The sequence below is a fragment of the Leptonychotes weddellii genome, chromosome 4 (assembly GCF_054177405.1).
Source record: "Leptonychotes weddellii isolate Sample4059 chromosome 4, ASM5417740v2, whole genome shotgun sequence".
NCBI classification, from domain to species: Eukaryota; Metazoa; Chordata; class Mammalia; order Carnivora; family Phocidae; genus Leptonychotes; species Leptonychotes weddellii.
Window position 1 is genome coordinate 23416785 of NC_138372.1, and position 22734 is coordinate 23439518.

The 22734-nt window shown below is 42.7% G+C and overlaps 1 protein-coding gene across 1 annotated transcript in view; it reads right to left on the minus strand.

Moving 5' to 3' along the window:
* Nucleotides 1-22734, minus strand: part of CSMD2 (CUB and Sushi multiple domains 2) — a 204497-nt gene that overhangs the window by 68699 nt on the left and 113064 nt on the right. The window contains exons 27-32 of the mRNA XM_081816844.1: nucleotides 20371-20559; nucleotides 17743-17920; nucleotides 16264-16409; nucleotides 8845-8925; nucleotides 8252-8365; nucleotides 2030-2218 (exon numbers count right to left, since the gene is read on the minus strand). Of these exons, the coding sequence (XP_081672970.1) occupies nucleotides 2030-2218; nucleotides 8252-8365; nucleotides 8845-8925; nucleotides 16264-16409; nucleotides 17743-17920; nucleotides 20371-20559 (897 nt within the window). The remainder of the gene's footprint in view (nucleotides 1-2029; nucleotides 2219-8251; nucleotides 8366-8844; nucleotides 8926-16263; nucleotides 16410-17742; nucleotides 17921-20370; nucleotides 20560-22734) is intronic.

The window sequence follows — 22734 nt, forward strand, 5'->3', positions numbered from 1 at the left end:
AATAAAACTATAGTCAAACATCGTATCTCAATGTCATACATAACACAGTTCCTCAATATTCCTCTCCAAGGTTCTTCCAGAAAGCCCTCCCTCTTCTTTTTTCCTACCTTTAATGCCTGGGAGTGCATCAAAGGTGGCTGGTTCAAGGGAGGCAGAGTATAAAGCTCGATAATCCATAACAGGAATTATTACCCTGGAAATAGCCCTGAGTGATGGTTCTGATATCTGCTGAGACAGCTCGTGGAAACTTGGCAAAGTTAATGGACCACATTAAACAAAATAGAACCATCAGAACTGCTGTGACAAACTATGAAGGAAGGGGTCAAAAGGCTCAGAGAAGTGGTATGCCAGAATAGGTCTACCACATCAGACCAGGACACCCACTAGCTGACCATGTCCCTCAGGAGGACCTGGGGGACACTCCATTTCCTAAAGCAACAAGGAACACACTGGTGGAGGGGGTGAGCACCAGCATCATTGACAATCTGAGTAACAGCTGTCCTCTGAAGCCTAAACTGATGGAAGGAGATACTCTCAGAGAACTGGGCTTCCTAGTGTTGATGGAGATGAGAAGATTCTGGAATACAGGGGCCAGGTGGAGGCACTCAACAATCAGAAGTGAGACGCATAATTACTAACATGGGCAGCAAGGTTGGAATGGTAGCTGGGAGGGCCTAACCTGTAGGATCTATGGCGATGTCTCACAGAACGTGATGTTCCTAAGGGCAAGATAGATGGGAAGCCCCTCAATATATGAATATATGAAAAAAATCATGAACATACAGTCAAAACAGTGAGGAAAGCTGACCCCAATGGAAAGTTGCAACCCCTCACCCAGTTTGGAGACTTGAGCCAGGTTCCATCTTATTCCAGAACACTTTGGCTGAAGGAGAGACTGGGTCCCCATGAAAAAGGACCCAACAAAATGACATCAATTGTATATAGTAGTGATTCTCCCAGTCCCTGCCCAAAAAACCTACTGCTATTTCCTCAGGCAACTGAATAGTGGAGAAAAGGGAATGTCCAGGTATTCCAAAGATTTTGGATACATAGTGTGAATCGATGCTGATACCTGGGTACCCAAAGCGCTATCATGGCCCCTCTGTTAGAATAGAGGTGTCTGAGGGTTGGAGCTGGCAATGAATGGAGTCCTGGCCCAGGTCCATCTCACGGTACCGACTTAACCAAGTGGTAGCCCTTGATTGCAGTAGCTATGCCAGATGTAGTATCTTCATTAGAGCAGATTAACAGCCTTGGTTGCATGAAATGCAGTTATTGATCTAGCAATGCACTCTTTCCAGACCCACCAGAAAGGAGGATCATAAGCAATTTGCATTCACGTGAGATAGACAACAGTATACATTCACAGTCTTGTCCCAGAGCTATGTTAATTCTCCTGCTCACTGTCAGAATATAGTAATGAAAAGATGTGGACCATCTGGACATCCTGCAGAATATAGCATATTGGTTCTCTCTATGAGGACATCGTATTAATTGCCTCTGAAGAGCCAGAAGGGACAATTAGTGTAGAAGCTTTTGTAAGACACATGGCTCCAGAGGGTAAAATTAAGTCCTACAAAGAGGCAGGTGAAATTTCCCCAGTGACTTGAGGACACGCTGAAACATTCTCTCCAAATTAAAGAGGAAGTTAGTGTGCCTTTTCCCTTCTACTACAAGGAAAGAAACGCAATGTTTGGTAGACCCCTTTGAGTTTCAGAGGTGGCATACTCTTCATGTGGGAATACTGCTATGATCCATTTATTGGGTGACATTCAAGGTGCCAGCTTTGAGTGGGCTTGGAATAAGAAAGGGTTCTGTAGCAGGACTAGGCGGGAACACAAGCATCCCTGCCCCGTGGGCCATACAATTCACCAGCTCCCATGGTATTGGGGTTTCTGTGGTAGAGAAAGATGTTGAATGGAGCCTCTGGGAAGCTCTAATGGGGGAAGTAATAGCACGAATCCCTAGAGTTTTGAAGCAAATCTGTGCCATCTGCAGCAGGCAACTATTCAACGTTTGACTGACTTACCATCAAAGATCTCAAACTCATCATACTGCTTCTCACTGAGAAAGTACTCCACCGTGAGGGAGATGTTGTAGTCGGGCTGCACTCTCACCAGCCAAGAGCAGGTCTGGAACTGGGGATAGCTTCCTGGGTAGCTCTGACTCAGGATCACACCTGTGGAATCTGTCAGAAGCTCATTCGTTGGGCAGTGCACTTGGGAGAAAGAAAGAGAAATACCAGGTACATGGGATGGAGAATGAAATCAGGGCCAACACATTTCCCTGGTACAAAAGACAACCACTGGAACACGAGTATTTGAGCACATTCAAACAAGACCCCAACGCCCATCATTACACTGCTCCATGGCATGAGGTGACCTCAGCTTCTGTGTCAATGTTACTATATTGCCGGGATTCAGGCCTGGCCAGTTGGTTGGCATCGCTTCCTAGCTCAGATATGGGCTTTAGAGTAGCTGAAGATGATACATACAGACAGACAAGAGAAGGCATTCCCAAATCCAAGAGTCATTCTATTAAGCGGGGCTGATTTGTACAAAGAGAGTATTGGGCAGAGGTAAGTACATGGAGTTTTGAGTCAAACACACCTGGATTTATAGCCCACCTCTGTCCCTTACTAGCTGTGTGGTCTTGAACAAATTATTTCCTCTCTGTGCAATGGCTTCTCCACCTCCGATGCAGAAAGATAACACCTGCCTTACAAGGCTATTGTATTATATAACATATTTTATCATTGTATATTAATTAACATTATAATATCTATAATATTATAGGGAATAATATATATAAAGCATGCAAAATAGTGCCTTCATAAACTGTAGAGATGATAATGATAATGATGGTAATTATACCAGGAACAGAAGGAACTAGCAGAGCTTGGCTGTGGCCTGATTAGTAGTATTAAGATAACTAAAGAAAAACATGTCACCCCAAGGAAGACAGTCAATGTAGAACTTGGAAAACGAGTGGCTGGAGGAGCTAGATTGGGTTTCCTGTGTCTGTCACCAGGGAGGTGAGAGAATATACTGGTTCCAAGGGGCCCTGAACATCCTGGAGACCAGGGAGGTGCTCTCTCCTGGGGGTACAGGGACCTGTCACTACCTCCCATGTGAAACAAACTTCAGGATGACCCCCCTCCATGTGCTTGGGCTGAGGACACCACAGCAAAGTTCTGAGGACTGAATCAACTTCTTCAGGACCTTGAAAGAGGCCTGGCCCCGGGCAGTAGTGGCAAGTATCCCAATCACTACAAATGGAGAAATTGGGATTTTGCTGTATGTGCCTTTAGACAGGCTTCCTGAATGTATTGGATTCTAGGACACTGATAAAGGAGAGTTTCTGGAACTGCTAAGCCAAGGGCTAATCCCCGGATCATAATCTGAGATGTGGCTCTTCTGGGGAAGAGATTTAGCCATGCACTCTCCACCCATCTCCACTGCTTCCCTCAAACCTTCTGCCTTCACAGAAATGGGGCTTGCTAATCAGCTCTAAGTCTGGGCTAACAGACAAAAAATGCTTGCTGTGCCCCAAATTCACACAACTCATCTCGGATTCCTTTGAGTAGCTTTGCAACACACTTTATTTTTAAAAGTAATCTCTACGCCCAACATGGGGTTCAAACTCACAACCCTGAGATCAAGGGTCGCATGCTCTACCAACTGGCCAGCCAGGTACCCCCTCTTTGAGTAGATTTTGAAAGGTACTAACTAGCTTCTCTAGAGAGTAATTCCTTCTTATTTTGTAAATGGGAAAGAAAAACAAATGGCTTCTTGGAGAAAAACAGCCTTGTTTTTGAAATGCTCCTGATTTCACTAAACTGATACCTACAGGTCCCTGAAGTGTGGTGTGGTGATATTTACATTCCCCTAGGCTGGTACACTCCAGCCCGTATCAGGTCTGCTCTTGAAGCTCTCCCCTTTCTACTTGAAACTCCCCCACTGAGGGGAAATAGGCATGCTTTCTCAAATGAGATTGGTCCACAGGCTTGCCTTTTTGTGCGCAACTTTATCAGATCTGGGCATTAGTGTTTACAAGTTTTTCTTTCCCATTATGCTCAAGACGTCTGACCTTTGAAGGTTTAGTAGTATTTTTCCATGAAACCATCTAGTCTTGATGTCTTTGATGGGGTTTCCTCTGATAACATTCTCTATTTCTTTTAAAGAATTAGGAAAGTATAAACTTTCTATCCGCTGGGGTCCATTTTATTATATTATACCTTCCTAGAAAATCATTCATGTCATTAATTTTTTGGCATAGGTTTGTACAAGATAGTTTCATAATTTAAAATTTTCTCTTGCTTCAATGGTTATATCCCACTTTCCCTTTCTTTATTTTTTTTAAAGATTTTATTTATTTATTTGACAGAGAGAGACACAGCGAGAGAGGGAACACAAGCAGGGGGAGGGGGAGGGGGAGAGGGAGAAGCAGGCTTTCCACGGAGCAGGCAGCCCGATGCGGGGCTCGATCCCAGGACCCTGAGATCATGACCTGAGCTGAAGGCAGACGCTTAACGACTGAGCCACCCAGGCGCCCCCCACTTTCCCTTTCTTATTTTTGTATATTCCTGCCTTCCCCCTTTGTTTAACTTATCTAATGGTTCGATTATTTTGCAGCTCTTTGTTCCAGGTACTTCTTTTTATTGATCAGTAAGGCTGTTTTTCTGTTTTATAACTCAACTTCTTTTTAAAATTCAAAATTTTTGAGATATAATTTATGTACAATAAATGAACAGATTTTAGGTGTGCAGTTCAATGAGTTTTAGCAAATGTGTATACCTGTGTAACCACCACCATAATCAGGATATAGATTATTTTCATCACTCCAGAAAGTTCTCTCATGTGCCTCTGCAATTAATTAGTATGACCTGCCCCATGCTCCAGGAAATCACTGATATTATTTCTATAACAACAGATTAGTTTTGATTGTACTAGATTTCATGCAATTGGAATCAGACATGTTATTTTTGTGTCTAGTTTCTTTTGCTAAACATAATGTTTCTAAGAGGCAATCCATGGTATTTTGTGTATTACCACTTCATTTATTTTTACTGCTCTGTAGCAATCATAGCAATCTGTTTATTCATTCATTGTATTTATTATTAATGAACATTTAGGCTGGTTCCAGTTTGGGATTATTATGGAATTCATATACAAGTCCTTTTGTGGATATGGGTTTTCATTTCTCTTGAGAAAATAACTAGGAGTATAATTGCTGGGAGGTAGGGCAGGTGTATGTTTAACTTTGAAAGAAACTACCAGTCAGTCTTCCAAAGTGACTGTATAATTTTATATCCCAACTAGCTTTGTATAACAATTCCACTTGTTCCACATTCTTGTCAACATTTGGTATTTTCAGTCTTAAGTTTTAGCTAATCTAGTGGGTATGCAGTAGTACTTTATTAGGGTTTTAACTTGCATTTTCCTGATGACTAATGATGTTTTAGCATCTTTTCGTATACTTATTGGCTATTCATACATCTTATTTTGTAAAATGTCTAGTCAAGTCTTTTGTCCATATTTTTATTGGACTGTCTTATTATTGAGTTGTTAAAGTTCTTTACATAGCCTAGATACAAGTCCTTTAGAAAATATATGTATGATGAATATCTTCTTTTATTCTGTAGTTTGCCTTTTCTTTTTCACATTTAGTTCTGTCAGTTTTTCCTTCATGTATTTTGAAGCTCTTTTATCATCTGCATATAACATATATATCCTTTGTAATGGAATTAACTCTTGTCATTTTAAAATCTATTTCTGGCAATACTCCTTGCTTACAGTATTATCCAAAATTTCTTTATGTTTCTTATGTTTGCCATTTCAATGATATATCTTTTTCTTTCCTTTTCTTTCAATCTATCTGGTATTTATATTTAAACTGCATCTGTTGTAGGAAATAAGTGGTTACCGTTTAAAACCTCTAAATTTTGGCAGGGTTTTTATGCAGCAAAAACTTACTGACTGACAAAACCATATCATTCAAATATTATATGTACCTACTTGTTTTTGGTGTGTCATTGAAAGAGGTGTGTGGAAATCTCCAACTGTAATTATGAATTTGTCCTTTTCTCCCTAAAATTCTGCTAATTTTCCTTTATATATTTCAAACCTATATTGTAGGTACATAGAAGTTTATGACTGTTATATATTTTTGATGGATTTTTGCTACACCAGATTTTAGAGGTTAGTACTTACTACTTTTTCAAAGTTTTGTTTCATACCAGGGATGAGTGATACCTTTCTAGCTATGTCTTTAGGGAGGCAGATGAAGATATTCAAGTCTAAGTTTATAGAAAGCCTGTAATTAAACTTTTTTTACTTAAATAATATGAAAGTCTCTTTCCTTTGATTAGCAGTTTTATTCAGTTATATTTACTATGGTCACACATATATTTGCACTTAGATTTGCTACCTTATTTTGTGTTTTCTGTTTACCATGATTTTTTTTCTCCTTCAATGTTTCTATTGGGTTGATTGAGTTCTCTTTATCTTTATTTTTGATTATGGATTTAGAACTTAAACATACTGTGGCTATCCATAATTTCAAAAAAACTATCCATAAATTTAAACTTTATTTTTAATTTATATATTTAACTAACATAGAGGGTTAATCAATATCTATGCTTCTCCTCAACAAGCAAGGGTCCTGAGCTTGCTTTTTCTTTCTTCCAATGTCATTTATTTGTCCAGTTGTGTGTGTATATTTTTAAATTTACTATGGTCAGTATTGTTTAGATTTACTACCCTATTTTACCGATTTCTTAGCTCACTGTTACTTTTTGCATCTGAACCATTCTACCTGTATTCATTTTTTTCTTAATGAATGTGGTAGATATTTCCATTCTTTACCAATATTAGATTTTATTTTTATTTCCTGAGCATACAAAAAAATTCTTGTGGGATTCTATTTATATGAAATATCCAGAATAGTCAGTTTCATAGAGACATGAACTAGATTGGTGGTTGCCTAGAACTGTGTGTTGGGGGGGAGGGGCTAGAAAGAAATGGAAGCTGACTGCTAACGGGTAAAGTGTTTCATTTTGAGGTGTCAAAAATCTTCTAAAATTGTCTAATGGCTGCAACACTTTGAATATACTAGAAATCACTGAAGTGATTTAAATGGATGAGTTGCGTGGTACATGAATTCTATCCCAATAAAGCTGTTATTATAAAAAAGCCAGCGAAGGGTCACATCTTGAGAAGCCAAGTACAATACCAAGTCCTAGACGGAAGCATGAGGCTGAGGATAGGAGTAAAGCCAAGAAGGCTGGAGCCATGTAGACACAGAAACAGCCAGAGAGGAGAAACTAAGGCTGGAGCAAAGCAGGGAAGTTCTGGAGCAGGATCAAAGCTAAAGTCCACTTTTATAGGGGGCTGGTTGTTTGGTGTGTGGGTAGGTCAGCTCAACTCATAGATAATGAATTTCTTAGTGTATCGGGGCAGCTAATTCTAGGGCTGCGGCTTCTTTCTTTCTCACTAACAATCCATATTGTGGATTCTCTACTCTCACCTTATGAGAAGTGGGGGAGAAGCTGACCTGTTTCTCCATAGACTACTAAATATTTGTTGGTAGCACTAGTAGCAGAAGCAGTAGTAGTACTAGTAAAAATAATAACCCACATTGGGCAGTTACTATGTGCCAGGCATAGTTCTAAAGTGCTTTACATTATTAATCCATTTAATTCCTCACAATAAGTCCATGGCATAAGTAATATTATTATCTTTATTTTACAGATGAGAAAATTGAGGCATGGGACAGTTAAATATCTTGTCCTAGGTCAGATGCTTTTTGAGTGGAGAGTTTGTTTTTGGTCTTAGTAAGGATCACTTGGTGAAGCCAATTCATTTTCTGTCAAGGTGTCACATTGGAATGAAGTTCAGCACACAGGACCTTAAGCACATCTGCACTCCAGTAGGGCTAGGTTGGTGTGCAAGCCCATCTCTCCCTGAGGTCCCAGAACTTCCTCCTTCCAATGATCAGTGTGCCACTTCCAGACAATACCAGTTAGAAAAAAGGAAGACAAAGATACAAGTGGTTACCATGGCAATTTGTAGCCCAGACCTAAGAGTAGGACAGAAAATTTCTCTAGAGCAATCATTCATTCATATAAACAAACATTCACCAAATGACCTCTTACTTTATGGGCAGGGACTGGGAAGATAGGGAAGAGTAAGATAAAGGCTCTGTTTTGGAGGAACTTGAGACCCATAAAGGCATGGCTCTGTGCAATTACCTTCACATATTGGGGGTGGTCCTTCAAACTGCAGGTAAGTTCCAAGTTTGCAGGTCAGGATTTCATTCCCTACTAAGGTAAAGCCAGGGAGGCACCTATAGCGGACGATGTCACCTGCCAAAGAGAGACCAACATGGGGATTCCCTGGAGAAGTCTGGACGGGGTACCCCTTAGTACTTAAATCCACTTCCAGGCAAATCAATCAGTGATGGGTTGTGTTCTTTTCAGACTTAAATAATCAGGTCAACTCCAATCAAATGACCCAGAAAACGGCTATGTGCTTCTCACAGCTCAGCCTTGAGCCTCCACATTCCAGGAACTTTTTATAATGCCTTGTGTGGACTTATTTCTCAAAAACATACTGACTTGAATCACAGAAGAAAACTGCCTTCCTGTCTCCTCTGCCTAGTGATGGCTAAAAGGAAGTGTTTGTATTTTTGGAGCAGACTCAGTTGACAGAACATCAGCCATCTTGCACTGGGCCTACTGTTTCTCTCCATGGTTGGGAGGGAGAGATGCACTTTGCTGACCAGCCCCACCCTGACCTGGCCCCTCTTTGCCTGCCCAGTCCTTGCTGGTTTGGGAGGGCGTACCTATGTTGAATTCTTCATTCTCTGTGACAACTTCGGCGTTGGGGAGGATGGTGGGAGGAGGGCATTTGGTGAGTGGATAAGCTGAAAAGACAGAAGCAGACAAATTGGTGTAAGAGCATCATTCTCTGGGCATGTTGTCATTCACCTGTTCAATACTTCACCTTCTCATTCCTCATTCACTCACACAGATACTAGTGACTTGATCTGCACACAGGGCAAGTTTAGCCAAGTGCTATTTTGCTTATCTGCTGTCATCCTTTTTTTGTTTTGTTTTGTTTTGTTTCTGATGCAAAAACCAGGAGCCATATAGTAACACCAACAATAAAGGAGAGAGAATCTAAGAAGTCAGCGATAGCATTGAAGGGAAGGGGAGAGTGGCATTTCCCAAGCACCTACTATACGTGAGGCACTTTCACGTGCTGTCACCTTTAATTCTCATGATGGCTGATCCCCCTGCGAGGTGTTCTTACTCTCTTTATGAGAAAGCTGAGATTCAGAAAGCTTCAGTTACTTCTCCAAGGTCACACAGGAAGTGAGTGCCATAGGACTTGAATCCAGGTCTGGCTGCTCTCAAATCCCATATTCTTTCCAGTGCTTGGCATCTAAGTACCATGTGTAGCTCATGTGAGTGCCCACTAAAGCCAGCTAGTTTCCCCTCTGACCCTTGGCCAAACATCTCTGGCTTCAGTGGATTTTCTACACTGGAAAACATTCATCTGGGCAGAGACCGGACTGTGTACGGATGATGTTACCAAGACAGAGCTCAGTGTGGGCTCATAGCTTGGTTTCCATTCACTACCTGGCATGCACTATGCAAGTGCAAGCTGCTGTTGCCATTGCTACTGCTGTTATTAGTGATATAACACTTCCATACATCATCCCAAACCCCACTATGTTTTTTTTTTTTTACAAAGAACATTCTCTCAAAGAAAGTTACAAATGTAATGCACTGTCATTAGAGAAAATACGAGATTTTCTACAAAAACAGTAGGAAGAAAATTAAACTCATCTACCAGCCTTTCGGAGATAACCACTGTTAACCCTTTACTGTGAGTTCTTAGAGTATATACATTCTGCATATCTATTTTTCTCTTACAAACTTTGCAGTGTGTGGTGTACTTTGTGTTGATCCTTGTGCACTTACTATTATACTGCAGGAATTTTCTGATGTAATTAAATTACTAAAAAAATGATTGAAATGACTTCATAAGGATTGTCATATGATTGACCAGAATTTATTTAATAGGTGCTCTATTATTAACCGTTTAGGTTTCCAAAGTTTTGCAATTTAAAATAAAACTATGATAAACATCTTTCTCTATATATGCATCTTTTATGAATTTTTTTCTTCCTTTTTTAAAACTAGGAATGATTGCCGGATCATAGGGTAGTTCTATTTTTAACTTTTTCCGGAACCTCCATGCTGTTCTCCAGAGTGGCTGCACCAGTTTGCATTCCCACCAACAGTGCAAGAGAGTTCCCCTTTCCCTGCATCCTCACCAACACCTGTTATTTCCTTTGTTACTGATTTTAGCCATTCTGACAAGTATGAGGTGGTATCTCATTGTAGTTTTTTTTTTTTTCTTTACCAGTCAATTTTTTAAAATTTAATTTTATTTTGTTATGTTAATCACCATACATCATTAGTTTTTGATGTGGTGATCCATGATTCATTGTTTTCGTGTAACACCCAGTGCTCCATGCCGTATGTGCCCTCCTTAATACCCATCACCTGGCTAACCCCTCCCCCCCAAAACCCTCAGTTTGTTTCTCAGAGTCCACAGTGTCTCATGGTTCATCTCTCCCTCTGATTCCCCCCCTTCATTTTTCCCTTCCTTCTCCTAATGTCCTCCATGCTATTCCTTATGTTCCACAAATAAGTGAAACCACATGATAATTGACTTTCTCTGCTTGACTTATTTCACTTAGCATAATCTCCTCCAGTCCCATCCATGTTGATTTGAAAGTTGGGTATTGATTTGTATTTCCCTGATGATGAGTGACGCTGAGCATCTTTTCATGTGTCTGTTGGTTATCTGGATGTCTCCTTTGGAAAAATATCTTTTCATGTCTTCTTCCCATTTTTTAACTGGATTATTTGTTTTTTAGGTATTGAGTTTTATAAGTTCTTTGTATATTTTTGGATCTAGAAATAGCACTACTAGGTATTTACCCAAAGGATACAAAAATACTAATTTGAAGGGACATATGCACCCCAATGTTTATAGCAGCATTATCAACAATAGTCAAATTATGGAAATAGCCCAAATGTCCATCGACTGATGGATAAAGAAGATGTGGTATATATATATATAGTGTGTGTGTATATGTATGTGTATATATATATATACATATAGTATATATATGTGGTATATATAATATTCCACCACAGTGGAATATTACCCAGCCATCAAAAAGAATGAAATCTTGCCATTTGCAATGACATGGATGGAAGTAGAGAGTATTATGCTAAGCAAAATAAATCAGTCAGAGAAAGGCAAATACCATATGATTTCACTCATATATGGAATTTAAGAAACCAGACAAATGAACATAGGTTTAAAAAAAGAGCAAAACCAAGAAACAGACTCTTAAGTATAGAGAACAAACTGATGGTTACCAGTGGGGAGGTAGGTGGGGGGAATGGGTTAAACAGGTAATGGGGATTAAGGTATACACTTGTGATGAGCACCAGGTGAATGGAAGTGTTGTATCACTAACTTCTACACTTGAAACTAATATTACACTGCATGTTAACGAACTGTAATTTAAATAAAAAATTGAAAAAAAATAGGAATGATTAAATTGTATGACCTTTGTAAAGTACGAGCATCTCCTACTGAACATCAGTAATCCACTTCCAGAAATCAGAAGCTCCATGTAAAGATGTTAACTAGGAGCCTATTTTCCATGACTTCAAGTGGGAAAAAATTACAGTGGGTAATCCCAAACCCAGAAAATATTTAAAATAACAAGATACGTATATATATGCAACAAACCATAATGCTAGAAGTTAAATACTTAAAACATTACTGCTTGACCACCCAAGAATGACTATGGCTGTAACAAAACAGCAGCTCTATGCATTGTAGCACTTGCCCTGTGCATACTGTAGCACACCATGCAAGTCTTCTCAGCGTGATGCATTGAGAAACACTAGCTAGAAAACAAGGGTAATGTGGGCATGTGTTCAGGATGGCACTGTGGGGGGTACAGCATGGTTCACAATGAACATCACATTATCATAACCTCTCAGAACCAGCAGCAATGCAGATACGCATTCCAAATGTTCACCTGGGATCCTGACATTTTACCAACTGCAGTTGGAATGTAATTTTCCTGCATATAGTTTTATTAAAAATGTTGTATTATATCTTGATGATTTAACCAATTTTTTTCTTTAGATGTGTTGGCTGAAAAACGTTGTATTGAGAGACACAGAAGCTTCAGGAAATGTGGGTATTAAAGCCAAGAGGCACTCTTGAGGTAACCACGAAGTTTTAACTGTGATTTAACATAAACCAGGGAGGACCATGCCTGCACTGGATGTATGCTTCCATTTGTCTCTCCAGGAAAATGGCTATAACTGATATCAGCAATAGAGTGGCAGTTTTTCCAACACTGGGTACTATCATTCTTCCATCCAATTCATTTAATGATTATCTGTGGAGGGCTGAGCCTGGGTCAGGCACTGTGTTAGGCACTGAGGGTGCAAGAGTAAACAAAACAGACAGTCCTTGCCCTCAGGGAACTCAGAGCCCATTGGGGGAAGCAGTCATCAATTCTAATCGTTGTCAACTTGATAAACAACAAAAAAGGTAGCATTTCTTTTTTTTTAAATTGACATTTGATAACAAGTTAGGTTAAACATTTTTTTTTATAGATTAATAGACTATTTGGATTTTTCTTCTTAACCTTCTACTAGTCCTTTGCCCCTATTTTTCTTACGAATTTGAAGAACCTGGTGCATATTTGAAATTGATTTCTGGGGGCACCTGGGTGGCTCAGTCACTTAAGCATCTGATTCTTGATTTTGGCTCAGGTCATGATCTCAGGGTTGTGAGGTAGGGCCCAGCACTGGGCATGGAGCCTGCTTAAGATTCTCTCTCTCTCCCTCTGCCCCTATCCCCCTCTCCCTCTTAAAAAAAAGACTGACTTCTGTTAAATATATTTTCACAGTTTATCCTCTGCTTATATTTATCTAGGGCACTCTTTGGATTTGTAGATGCATGAAGTTTCTGCTTATTCTGCTTAGCCAATTCTTTCTTTTTTTTAAAAAAAGATTTTATTTATTTGTGAGAGAGTGAGCATGAGTGGGGGAGGGGCAGAGGGAGAGGGAGAAGCAGACTCCCCGCTGAGCAGGGAGCCTGACACAGGGCTTGATCCCGGGATCCTGGGATCATGACCTGAGCCAAAGGAAGACGCTTAACTGACTAAGCCACCCAGGCATCCCTCTGCTTAGACAATTCTTAACGTTTTCCTTTATAAAGTTTTTTTTTTTGATTTGATATCTTTCAATCTCGGCCACATGCGTATCTTTAAAGTATATTTTCCGGGTAGGGAATTGAATAAAGGGTACAAACTTCCAGTTATAAGATGAATAAGTACTGGGGATATCATGTGTTACATGATGTTAACACTGCTGTTTGGTGTATTTGAACATTGTTAAGAGAGAGCAGATCCTAAGAGTTCTCATCACAAGGGAAAAATTCCCTTTTTTTGGGTATCTATATGAGATGATGGCTGTTAACTGAATTTATTGTGGTGATTATTTCACAATATATGTAAGTCAGGTCATTATGTTGTATGCCAATTGTATCTCAATAAAACTGAAAAAAATAAAGTCTCAAATTCCGAAAAAAATATCCTCTTAGACATACTTAACTTTCAGGAAAAAAAAAATCAGTAAAAAGAAATCTCCACTTCAACACAGCCTGAGTGTTTAATAATTGTGGTTGCTAGTTTGATTGGGGCAGATTTCCCATTATATTTTTAAAAAAACCATACATTTCTGCTCAACGCAGAGAGCTGGTGGAATACTAAAAAACAATAAAATGGAAACTCCCCAAGTCCCACCAGCACCCAGGCACAACTATTGCTAGTCTTTTGGTGCATGACCTTCGGTATTTTATAGCTAATCCCTCCCTCCTCCCCCCAGAGCACACACCGTATCTACTGTGTTATTGCTAAAGAACTTGAGGGCGGGGGGACATTCGGGACTCCTCCACTTCACTTTGTCCCTACTCCCCTTGCTCCCCTTCGCGGTGAGGCCCTGATGCAGCGTAGGCGGACTCCAGTACTGGTTAACACGTTAACTGGTGGGGTGGGCTCGCTGCACTATGTCAAGTGGCAGCCAACTGGGCAACAGCCATTGTAGGTCACGGTTTTACCGTTTCATTCTGGGCTGCCCGTATTTTTGTTCCTATAGTTTCCTTTTCTTTAAGGAGTTCTGGTCCATTTTAGTGGAAAATGGTATTAGAAACCAGTATCTGGAGCTAGGTGTGTTCATTGCTATCGAGGAGTCATTGTTTCCAAGCCCTCTTAGTGGAAAGAGCTAAGGAATACATGTATGTGTGCCCACCCACGTTTATACCCAGATCTCCTTCTGTATCTATGTGTACATACTGAAAACCATAGCTCAAACTCAGACCTCCAATTGCAATCCAATTCCCTGGGTATATTCTGATTTTTGCTCTTGCCACATTTCTAACCCTCTTCTCTTAGTGAGACACCTACCTTTGTCCTTAATCTATTAACTTATTTGATCAGTCGCCCATAGGGAAACAAGTCCCCATCTCTACTGCCACTCCTCCCTTACGTGAATGTCCTGCTCTCCCACCTTGGAGTCTGATGGATCCTCTGTGTGGATGCCCTTCTCACTCTGCTGGGGCTCTTACCCTACACAGATGTTCCGTCAGTTTGCTCAGAGCCTTGATACTCCAGGCCAGCCCGGTCTCTGTGCAGATGTCGCCCCTCAATGTGGACCCCCTCTCTCCTCTTTGCTTCTCCCACTTTGCTTCACCCCATTTAACAGCTTTGGGACTGAATTGTTCAGGAAGGGAAGAGAAGACATTTAGCTCCCCTTTTAGTTATCTCTTATTTGGAGTCCATGTTGTCTAGACTTTTATGCTGGAAGCAGATGCTTTCCAAAATTTATTTCTATTTCCTAAACTACCTGTTTCCAAGGACATTTTTCTCTGTAATTCAAGTCCGATTATCTCATTAAGAAAATACTGCAGAATCTTATTCATAGCTCTCCTTAAGGTACTTTTCATTTCTACTTATTAGTCCTTATATGAGAAGAAATTTATTTAAAGCTAATGTTTGCCTACAGAAAGCCAGACATTCTTTCTCCCATACCAGTCCCTACTCCCCAGTCTCTGCAAATCTACCTCCTTCTTTTTCTTTAGTTCTTGTTGCAAATATTGCCTTTTGACAGGTCTTCCACAATTATTCTACATGAAGCAGAGTTCCCCACCTTTTTGTTTGCTATCTTATTTGTTTCCTTCATAGCAACTTATTACAAATTGCAAAGATTTCATTTGTCTCTTTGTTTGTTATCTCTCTCTCCTCAGAGGAAGAAAGCTCTATGGGGAGCAGATATTTCACAGCACAGGAAAGCATGAATAGTCAAGGAAGATATGAAAGAATGCTCACCTCATCATTAACATAAGAGTGAAATGCTATTTCATGCATCCACCATATTGGCAAAAATTTAAAAATCTGATAAAATCCAGTGTTTGTAAGATGGAGCCAGGAATAAAGTCAAGCTCCAGTTCAAATACATGCAATGCTCTGCAAACTGTAATATGGAGGATTATCTATAGATGGGCACAAGCCGACAAAGAACTTTCTTTAAGTTTTTCAATGCTGTTTCCACTGTAACAAAAATGAGGAAGTATCCAGATCCATAACTTTGGACTTTTAGAAGAAAACTGGCTGGCTGTCGATAAGGACAAGCCCACCCTGAATCGTTCATGCTCCTCCTGCTTGAATTCTCCATGACTTCGCTTGTGCATAGTACTTCTGTGAGGTCAACAGAAACTCTGGATTCCTTTGGAGTGGGACAGCTGTCGAGAAGGTGCTAAGGGACAAGCTGGGGAACAAGTAAGTGTGTAACCCAGCCAGTGAGTTGATGTGAATGAGTGGAATGAGAAGCCTCATCCTGCTGCCTCTAAGCCTGGACTTGGCACCAAGATCAGCGCCATGTACCTCTCTGCCCTAGTAGTGTGGAGGTCTGTGCTAGGGGATTTCACGTAGGTTAACACATTTAACTCTTATAACTCTGAGGACACTGAGGCTGAGAAGCTATGTAGTTCATTCAGAATCACACGACTGGGAATGGTGGAACCAGGGATCAAGCGCGGCCCTGACTTGAGAGCGCGGTGCTTCCCTCCCCTGCCAGGCTTCCATACTGACCAGAGAAGGCAATGGCGAAGATCCCACCCATGGCTGCATCATGGTGGAACTTAAGCAGGACCTGGTTGGACGAGCTGTGCAATGTTTTCTTGGCCAAGCTCCGGCTGAAGACTCCAAGCTGTGGAGCTGTCTGCTGGGCCCCATCCCTGCATGTAGGAAAGAATGTTCTGGTATATCGCAAGTCACCATGGCTGCTTGCTTTGCCTTTACCATCAGTGGCCTTAACAGAGACCTGGAGTGGGAGGCTGTGACTCTACTTGTGCCCAGCACTGTCTTTCTCCAATGCCCTGTGCACCTCCCTCTAATCTCTCCCAACTCAGTCTGCCAACAGAGCTGATAGAGTTGGCAAAGCCCCCACTGACTCCTCATTCACCTGATTCTTCACCAGCCTCTGTAATGGGTTCCTGGGGGCAACAGTCTCAGCTGAGAAGTGGGAGCCACTGGGCAGGTTCTCTCAGTCTGAGCAGAAGTAGGATGGGGCTGAGGAAGAGCTCATGCTGCTATCCATGCCAGCCCCACTTCCTTGTCTCCAAGCAGAGACACACCCATGTTGCCTTTCTAGGCAAAGGATTTCTTCCCTGGAAACGTATCTAGTCCCTCCTATCTGTTCTTAATTGTTGCCTGGAAAGGAAACTGGGAATTAACCCAGGGTAGTCTGATTACAGTTATCCAGCCCTGGGAATTTTGGGAAGAGACTCTCACTATCCCCTGCTGATTCCCAGAATGGCAGTAACCCCTAAACAAAAGAATCCTTAAATTATATATTTGTCCAAAGGTCCAGTGGTTTGGGAAGAACTATCCAGGAGACTACACTTATTGGCTCATAACTCATACTCCCATTTTAAAGTCACTTCAAGATATTCTAACTCTATCACTCAGAGTGGAACTGTCAATTTGGTAACCACTAGGCCCCATGTGGCTCTTTATATTTAAATTAATTAAAATTAAATAAAGTTTAAAAATCAGTTCCTCAGTCACTCTAGTCACATTTAAGTACTCAATGGCCACCTGTAGCCGCTGGCTACTGTACTGGCCAGCACAGATATAGAATGTTTCCATTACTGCACAACGTTGTGTTGGACAATACTGGTTTAGCATGAGATGACCAGTGGGACTTCACGGAATTCCACCCCAAAACTGGGTATCTTATCCTAGGTAAATGTAGAATTTTGGTTTGGACTCTGGAAAAAATGAGAAAAGTCTGTGTATCTACGACCATTCCTATTCACACACCCACCCATTGGTACTCTGACCCCTAGGAGCACTCCGCATTGGAAACCACTGTCCTCCCATTCCTCTCCCTTCAAGGAGTCACAGAGGATAACTGAAACTGAGCCCTCATTTACTATGTTTATTTGAAAGCCAGGAAGCTGACCACCATTGAAAACCATTCAGCTCTTGGTTTCCTGAACAAAAAGCTGTTTAAAGCCCAGCTAATGCCCCTTTCTAATTGGCTGTCGACATGGCAGCTGGCCCTACCAGATGGTGATGAAGTCTCCGGAGGGCTCTGTCTGCAGCAGGCTGATGTTGAGCCGGATGCCATGACCAATGGGCACGGTGATCAGCCAGACACAGTCCTGGGAGCTGGAGTATGGACTGGGGAAGCCAGGGGAGTACACAGTACCATTGGAAGAGGTGATGTTCCCACCACAGGGGACTGCCAGGGAGGGGACACAAACACAGATGAGTGTGGGAGATCACCCCCCACCTGAAAATTCCCTTATGACTCCCTTATGAAGTGCCAGCACCCAGTACAAATTATTCTGCTCAAGGAGGGCAGGCGGGATGGGGAGAGCTGATGGGGCTGAGGATGACTGCATGGTTTCCCCCACCAGTCCCAGCACATCACTCCCCATCAGCCTCTGATCTTCAGTGCAGGTGCCTCTGTGGGCCAGCCTCAGTCCCTGGCCCCCCTCTTCTTCCTGTGGATAAGACCTGCCCAGAAAGAAGGACACACTAAAGCACTCCTCTCTCCTTTCCTAGGAATGGAATGGAGGACAGATGTCAGGATCAGCTGTAGTACTCTTGCTGAAATGAGCTAAGAAAATAGGGAACTATCTCTTTCTCTCTTCTTATTTGCTCTAAGATTCTTACAGTGGTACTTTTTTTTTAAACTTTCTTTTTTTCTTAAGATATTTTTTAAAAAATTATTTATTTGAGAGAGAACAAGAGCACGAGAAAGAGAGCACGAGCAGGTGGGGGGAGAGGGAGAGGGAGAAGCAGACTCCCAACTGAGCAGGGAGCCCGATGTGGGACTCGATCCCAGGACCCTGGGATCATGACCTGAGCTGAAGGCAGACACTTCACTGACTGAGCCACTCAGGTGCCCAGACTGGTACTTTTGGTCTTGACCTAAGAGATAAGGATTCTTGTGGTGAAGCTAAGGTTGGGTTCAAATCATGGCTAAACCATTTATTAACTAGATGACCTTAGACAGTAGTTTACTCTTTCTTCACCTGTAAAATGGAACTAAGAGCATCCACCTTGTAGGACTGTGGCAGCCGTTAGGTGAACTGATGGATGTAAAATGTCCAACCTGGCACTTAGCTCACAAAGAAGACATATGCTGCCTAGATATGATCCTCTCTCCGTATTTTCCTGTCCCCCAAAAGTGACACCCAATTTTAGGCTCACTCTCATCTAGGCTTTGGGTAGGGGGATGGAGAGGCCTTGAAGTTTCCATAATGTTCCAATTGAGTCATCAGGGAGGAGAAAAAAAGGGCAAACCTACAAATCCTGGTCCAGAATAATGAGTGTATTTGGCTGGCACGGGGCAACAAGCAGACGTCTGAATGCGGGCAGACCAGAGTGAAGAGAAAGAATCCCAACGCCTCCAGGCAGAAGATAGGGTTCCTGTGAACGCATATGTGTCCTGAAAGGGGTATGCATGGACATACCATCCCTCCTACACACACTGCACATCCACTCAGTGTCAGGGTCAGGCACAGCCTGGGGAGACCAAGGGGAGCAAAGATACCAAGGCACGTGGTTTTGTTCTGTAGCACTCACAGCCCACTGGGATATAGCTAAGTAAACCGATCTCTGTAGATGCCAGCCCGGGGGGGACACATCAACATGGAATGCCGCAGGAGCAACAGGGGGCACCCCTCACCCAGTCTTGTGAAGGTAGGGAAGGATTCTTGGTATTGTTCCCATTTAGACAAAGCTAAGTAGACAAGGCAAGAGAGAAGAGCGATGTTCCATGTGGGAGGGACAGCATATGCTAAGAACCAGAGGCAAGAGAACATGGCGCACTGGGACCACCAAAGCACTTCAGCTTCGCTGGACATAAAATCTGTTGAGAGTGGAGAATACTGGGAGGTATGCAGGGACCAGGCCCAGAGGGATATGGTGCACTACACAAAGGGGTTTGGAATCTACCCCAAGAGAGATGGGGATGCCCTGTTGGCTTCTGAGCAGGGCAGAGTCTGGAGTGTGTTGATGGTTTGGAAGGCTCACACTGGCTATGCTGTGAAAAATGGTTTGAGTAGTGCAAGACCAAAGACTGGGAGACCAGTGAGGAGCCTCATCCAAGTGGTGGTGGGATAAAAGCAGAGGCAGTGCATAGAGAGACGTGGATGCATTTGGAAGGTAATCAGGATGTAGAATTATCAAGACTCAGGGAATTAAGTCAGTTAGGTGAGAGGGAGGTGCTAAATAAAGGCTGAGTAACCAGGTGACTAGAGGTGCCCTTCACTAATGAGGACTTCCGTTGAATGACAGAAAGATGATGACTTCAATTTTGAATATATTAGGATTTAGATGCCTCTGGTAAGTGAAGCTCTTTAGTAAGGAATTGGATATACAGGTGTAGATCTCAGGAAAGAGATAAAGATTACAGTCTTCCCTTCTGATGGGGTTGGATCTTCCCAAGGGCTGAGTAGGTATTCCCTTGGGTGTGGCCTACATTTCTTCCAGGTCCTCCCAAGCTTGGCCCAGAGGTCTGTCCCCAAGACTCTTTCCCTGGATAGGCTGGGTCCCTTCCATATGAAAACAGGATGGACAGGGTTTGCCTGGACTCCCCAGTATGGGTGATTCCATGGAGCATGGGAGTACTCTGAATCAGTCTCCTTAGGAAGAATCACCAGGGATGAGGGAGGGACATACCTTCACACCTGGGCAGGGGGTGGTCCCAGTTCCGGTTGGTGCCATGCTGACATGTGAGGACGGGGTGGCCAATCAGTTGATACCCTGGGAGGCACTCGAAGGTCACTGATTGTCCAACATTGTAGCCAGCTCCCCTCACGATGCCATTGGCAAAGGGCTCTGGGTCCGGGCACTCTTGAAGTTCATAGGCTGGAAAAGATCAGGAGAGAAGGTCACTTTATTCTCTCTGGACATTTTCTCCTCAACCGGAGTATAGGAGCAGCAGAGAGTTCACATAGTGTGAAGCACCAAGACTTGGACTCAGATGGACCCTTGTCATTTACCAGTTGTTGGCTTTGGGCTAGACATTAAACTTTTCTATGCCTCAGGTTTCTTATATAGAAAACCGTTATTGTGAGGATTAAGTGGGCTAATATATGCATAGTTCTTTGCATAGTCCTGACACACAGTAAGAGCTCAATGAATGTTATCTGTTGTTACTGTCTCCATGGGCAAAGGAGTCTCAAGGAAGACAAGGCTAGACTGAAGCTTTATTTGCTGAGCACCTGCTTGGGGCTGGGGATTGACCCCAGTTCTTTCATGTGGATTGTCTCGTTTAACCATGACAACCATGTTCTAGATCACAAATACAGAAAGCAGTCAGGGGAGGAGTTGAGTGGGGTCTTTCTGACTCTGAGAAACTACAACCTTTCAAGATGGAGGAACTTGGTGGGAGTAAGCCAAGTCTGTGGCTGGGAGAGAAACTTTCCAGAGGGAATCGCTGGATGAAAAAAGGAATGTGTGTGACTGTAAGATAAGGAAGCCTCTCCAAAGAGAAAGAAAGCTGCTTCCCTGAGAATGGGTGAGCCCAACTCAAAAAGGAGATGCCTTAATGGAAGGACCAGAGACTGACAGGGAGAGGTCGCCTCGGGGTTTGCTGAGCACGTGTACAGAGCACAGACTCCGATTAATCGGATCCACAGGAAAAAGAACAGCTGTTGTGGCCAGAGTCGGGCTCTTCCTACACAGGAAATTGGCAGTGGGGTAGACAGAGCGTTCTGACAGTGGAAATTCTCAGTGGGAGTTGAGATCAAACGAATGCTCCATGGAAGTGGATGCATTCATTACATGTAATAACAATATATAAATAACAACGATCACGAAGCTGACATTTCAGAAGACCTCCATCTGGGACGGTGCCTGTGCTGAGTATTTCCAATCACTGTCTCACTGATGGAGGCCTCAGTGGGAGGAACTGGGCAGGTTTCACTGGGAAATCATCAGGGTCACTGGGTGTGTCAAAAAAACCAAGCAGCTATTGTGGGAGCGGGTAGGCTGGTCAGCCAAAGAGACATGTGGCCCTGTCAGCAGCAGGGGGTTTGGGTGATTTGGCAAATAAAGGCCTTAGTAGAAAAGAGGGGAGTTATTGCCCAGGGAGCTGACTGAATGGATGGGCTGGGCCTCTAATGAGAAGCCTCAGGGGGAAGCCATGGACCCCGCGATGGTGAGGAACCAGGAGAGAGTGGCCGCACGTCAGAAGCCAGGAGCAGCCTGAGGGAGAGTCTCTCTCTCTTTTGAAGATTTTATTTATTATTTGACAGAGAGAGACACAGCGAGAGGGGGAACACAAGCAGGGGGAGTGGGAGAGGGAGAGCAGGCTTCCCGCGGAGCAGGGAGCCCGATGTGGGGCTCGATCCCAGGACCCTGGGATCATGACCTGAGCTGAAGGCAGACGTTTAACGACTGAGCCACCCAGGCGCCCCCTTTTTATTTTTTTTTTTAAAAGATTTTATTTATTTGACAGAGAGACACAGTGGGAGAGGAAACACAAGCAGGGGGAGTGGGAGAGGGAGAAGCAGGCTTCCCGCCGAACAGGGAGCCCGATGCGGGGCTTGATCCCAGGACCCTGGGATCATGACCTGAGCCGAAGGCAGACGCCCAACGACTGAGCCACCCAGGCATCCCTGAGGGATTCTCTTATAGGAATTGTCTCACGCAGAAGGAGCTGGGCTTTTTAGAAAAAAGAGACACTTAAGTGAGAGCACCTGGACTGCTTTCAAACTGAGAAAAATCTCAGAGCCTGTTTACCAGAAGAAGCTTCAAAGGGAGAGGTTGGGCACTACAGGCAGAAATGAACCCTAAAGGGCAGAATCATTAGCTTTCCTAACGAAGAGCTCCTGGGTTTGTCCCAAATGGAGACACTATGGTGGGAATAGATAAAATTTTTAACAAAGTGCCACAACTGCAAATATTAATATTAAAATGATTAAAATATTCGTATTATTGGGGGCGGAGCAAGATGGCGGAGGAGTAGGAGACCTGGATTTCGTCTCCTCTCAGGAATTCAGCTGGATAGGGATCAAACCATTCTGAACACCTACAAAC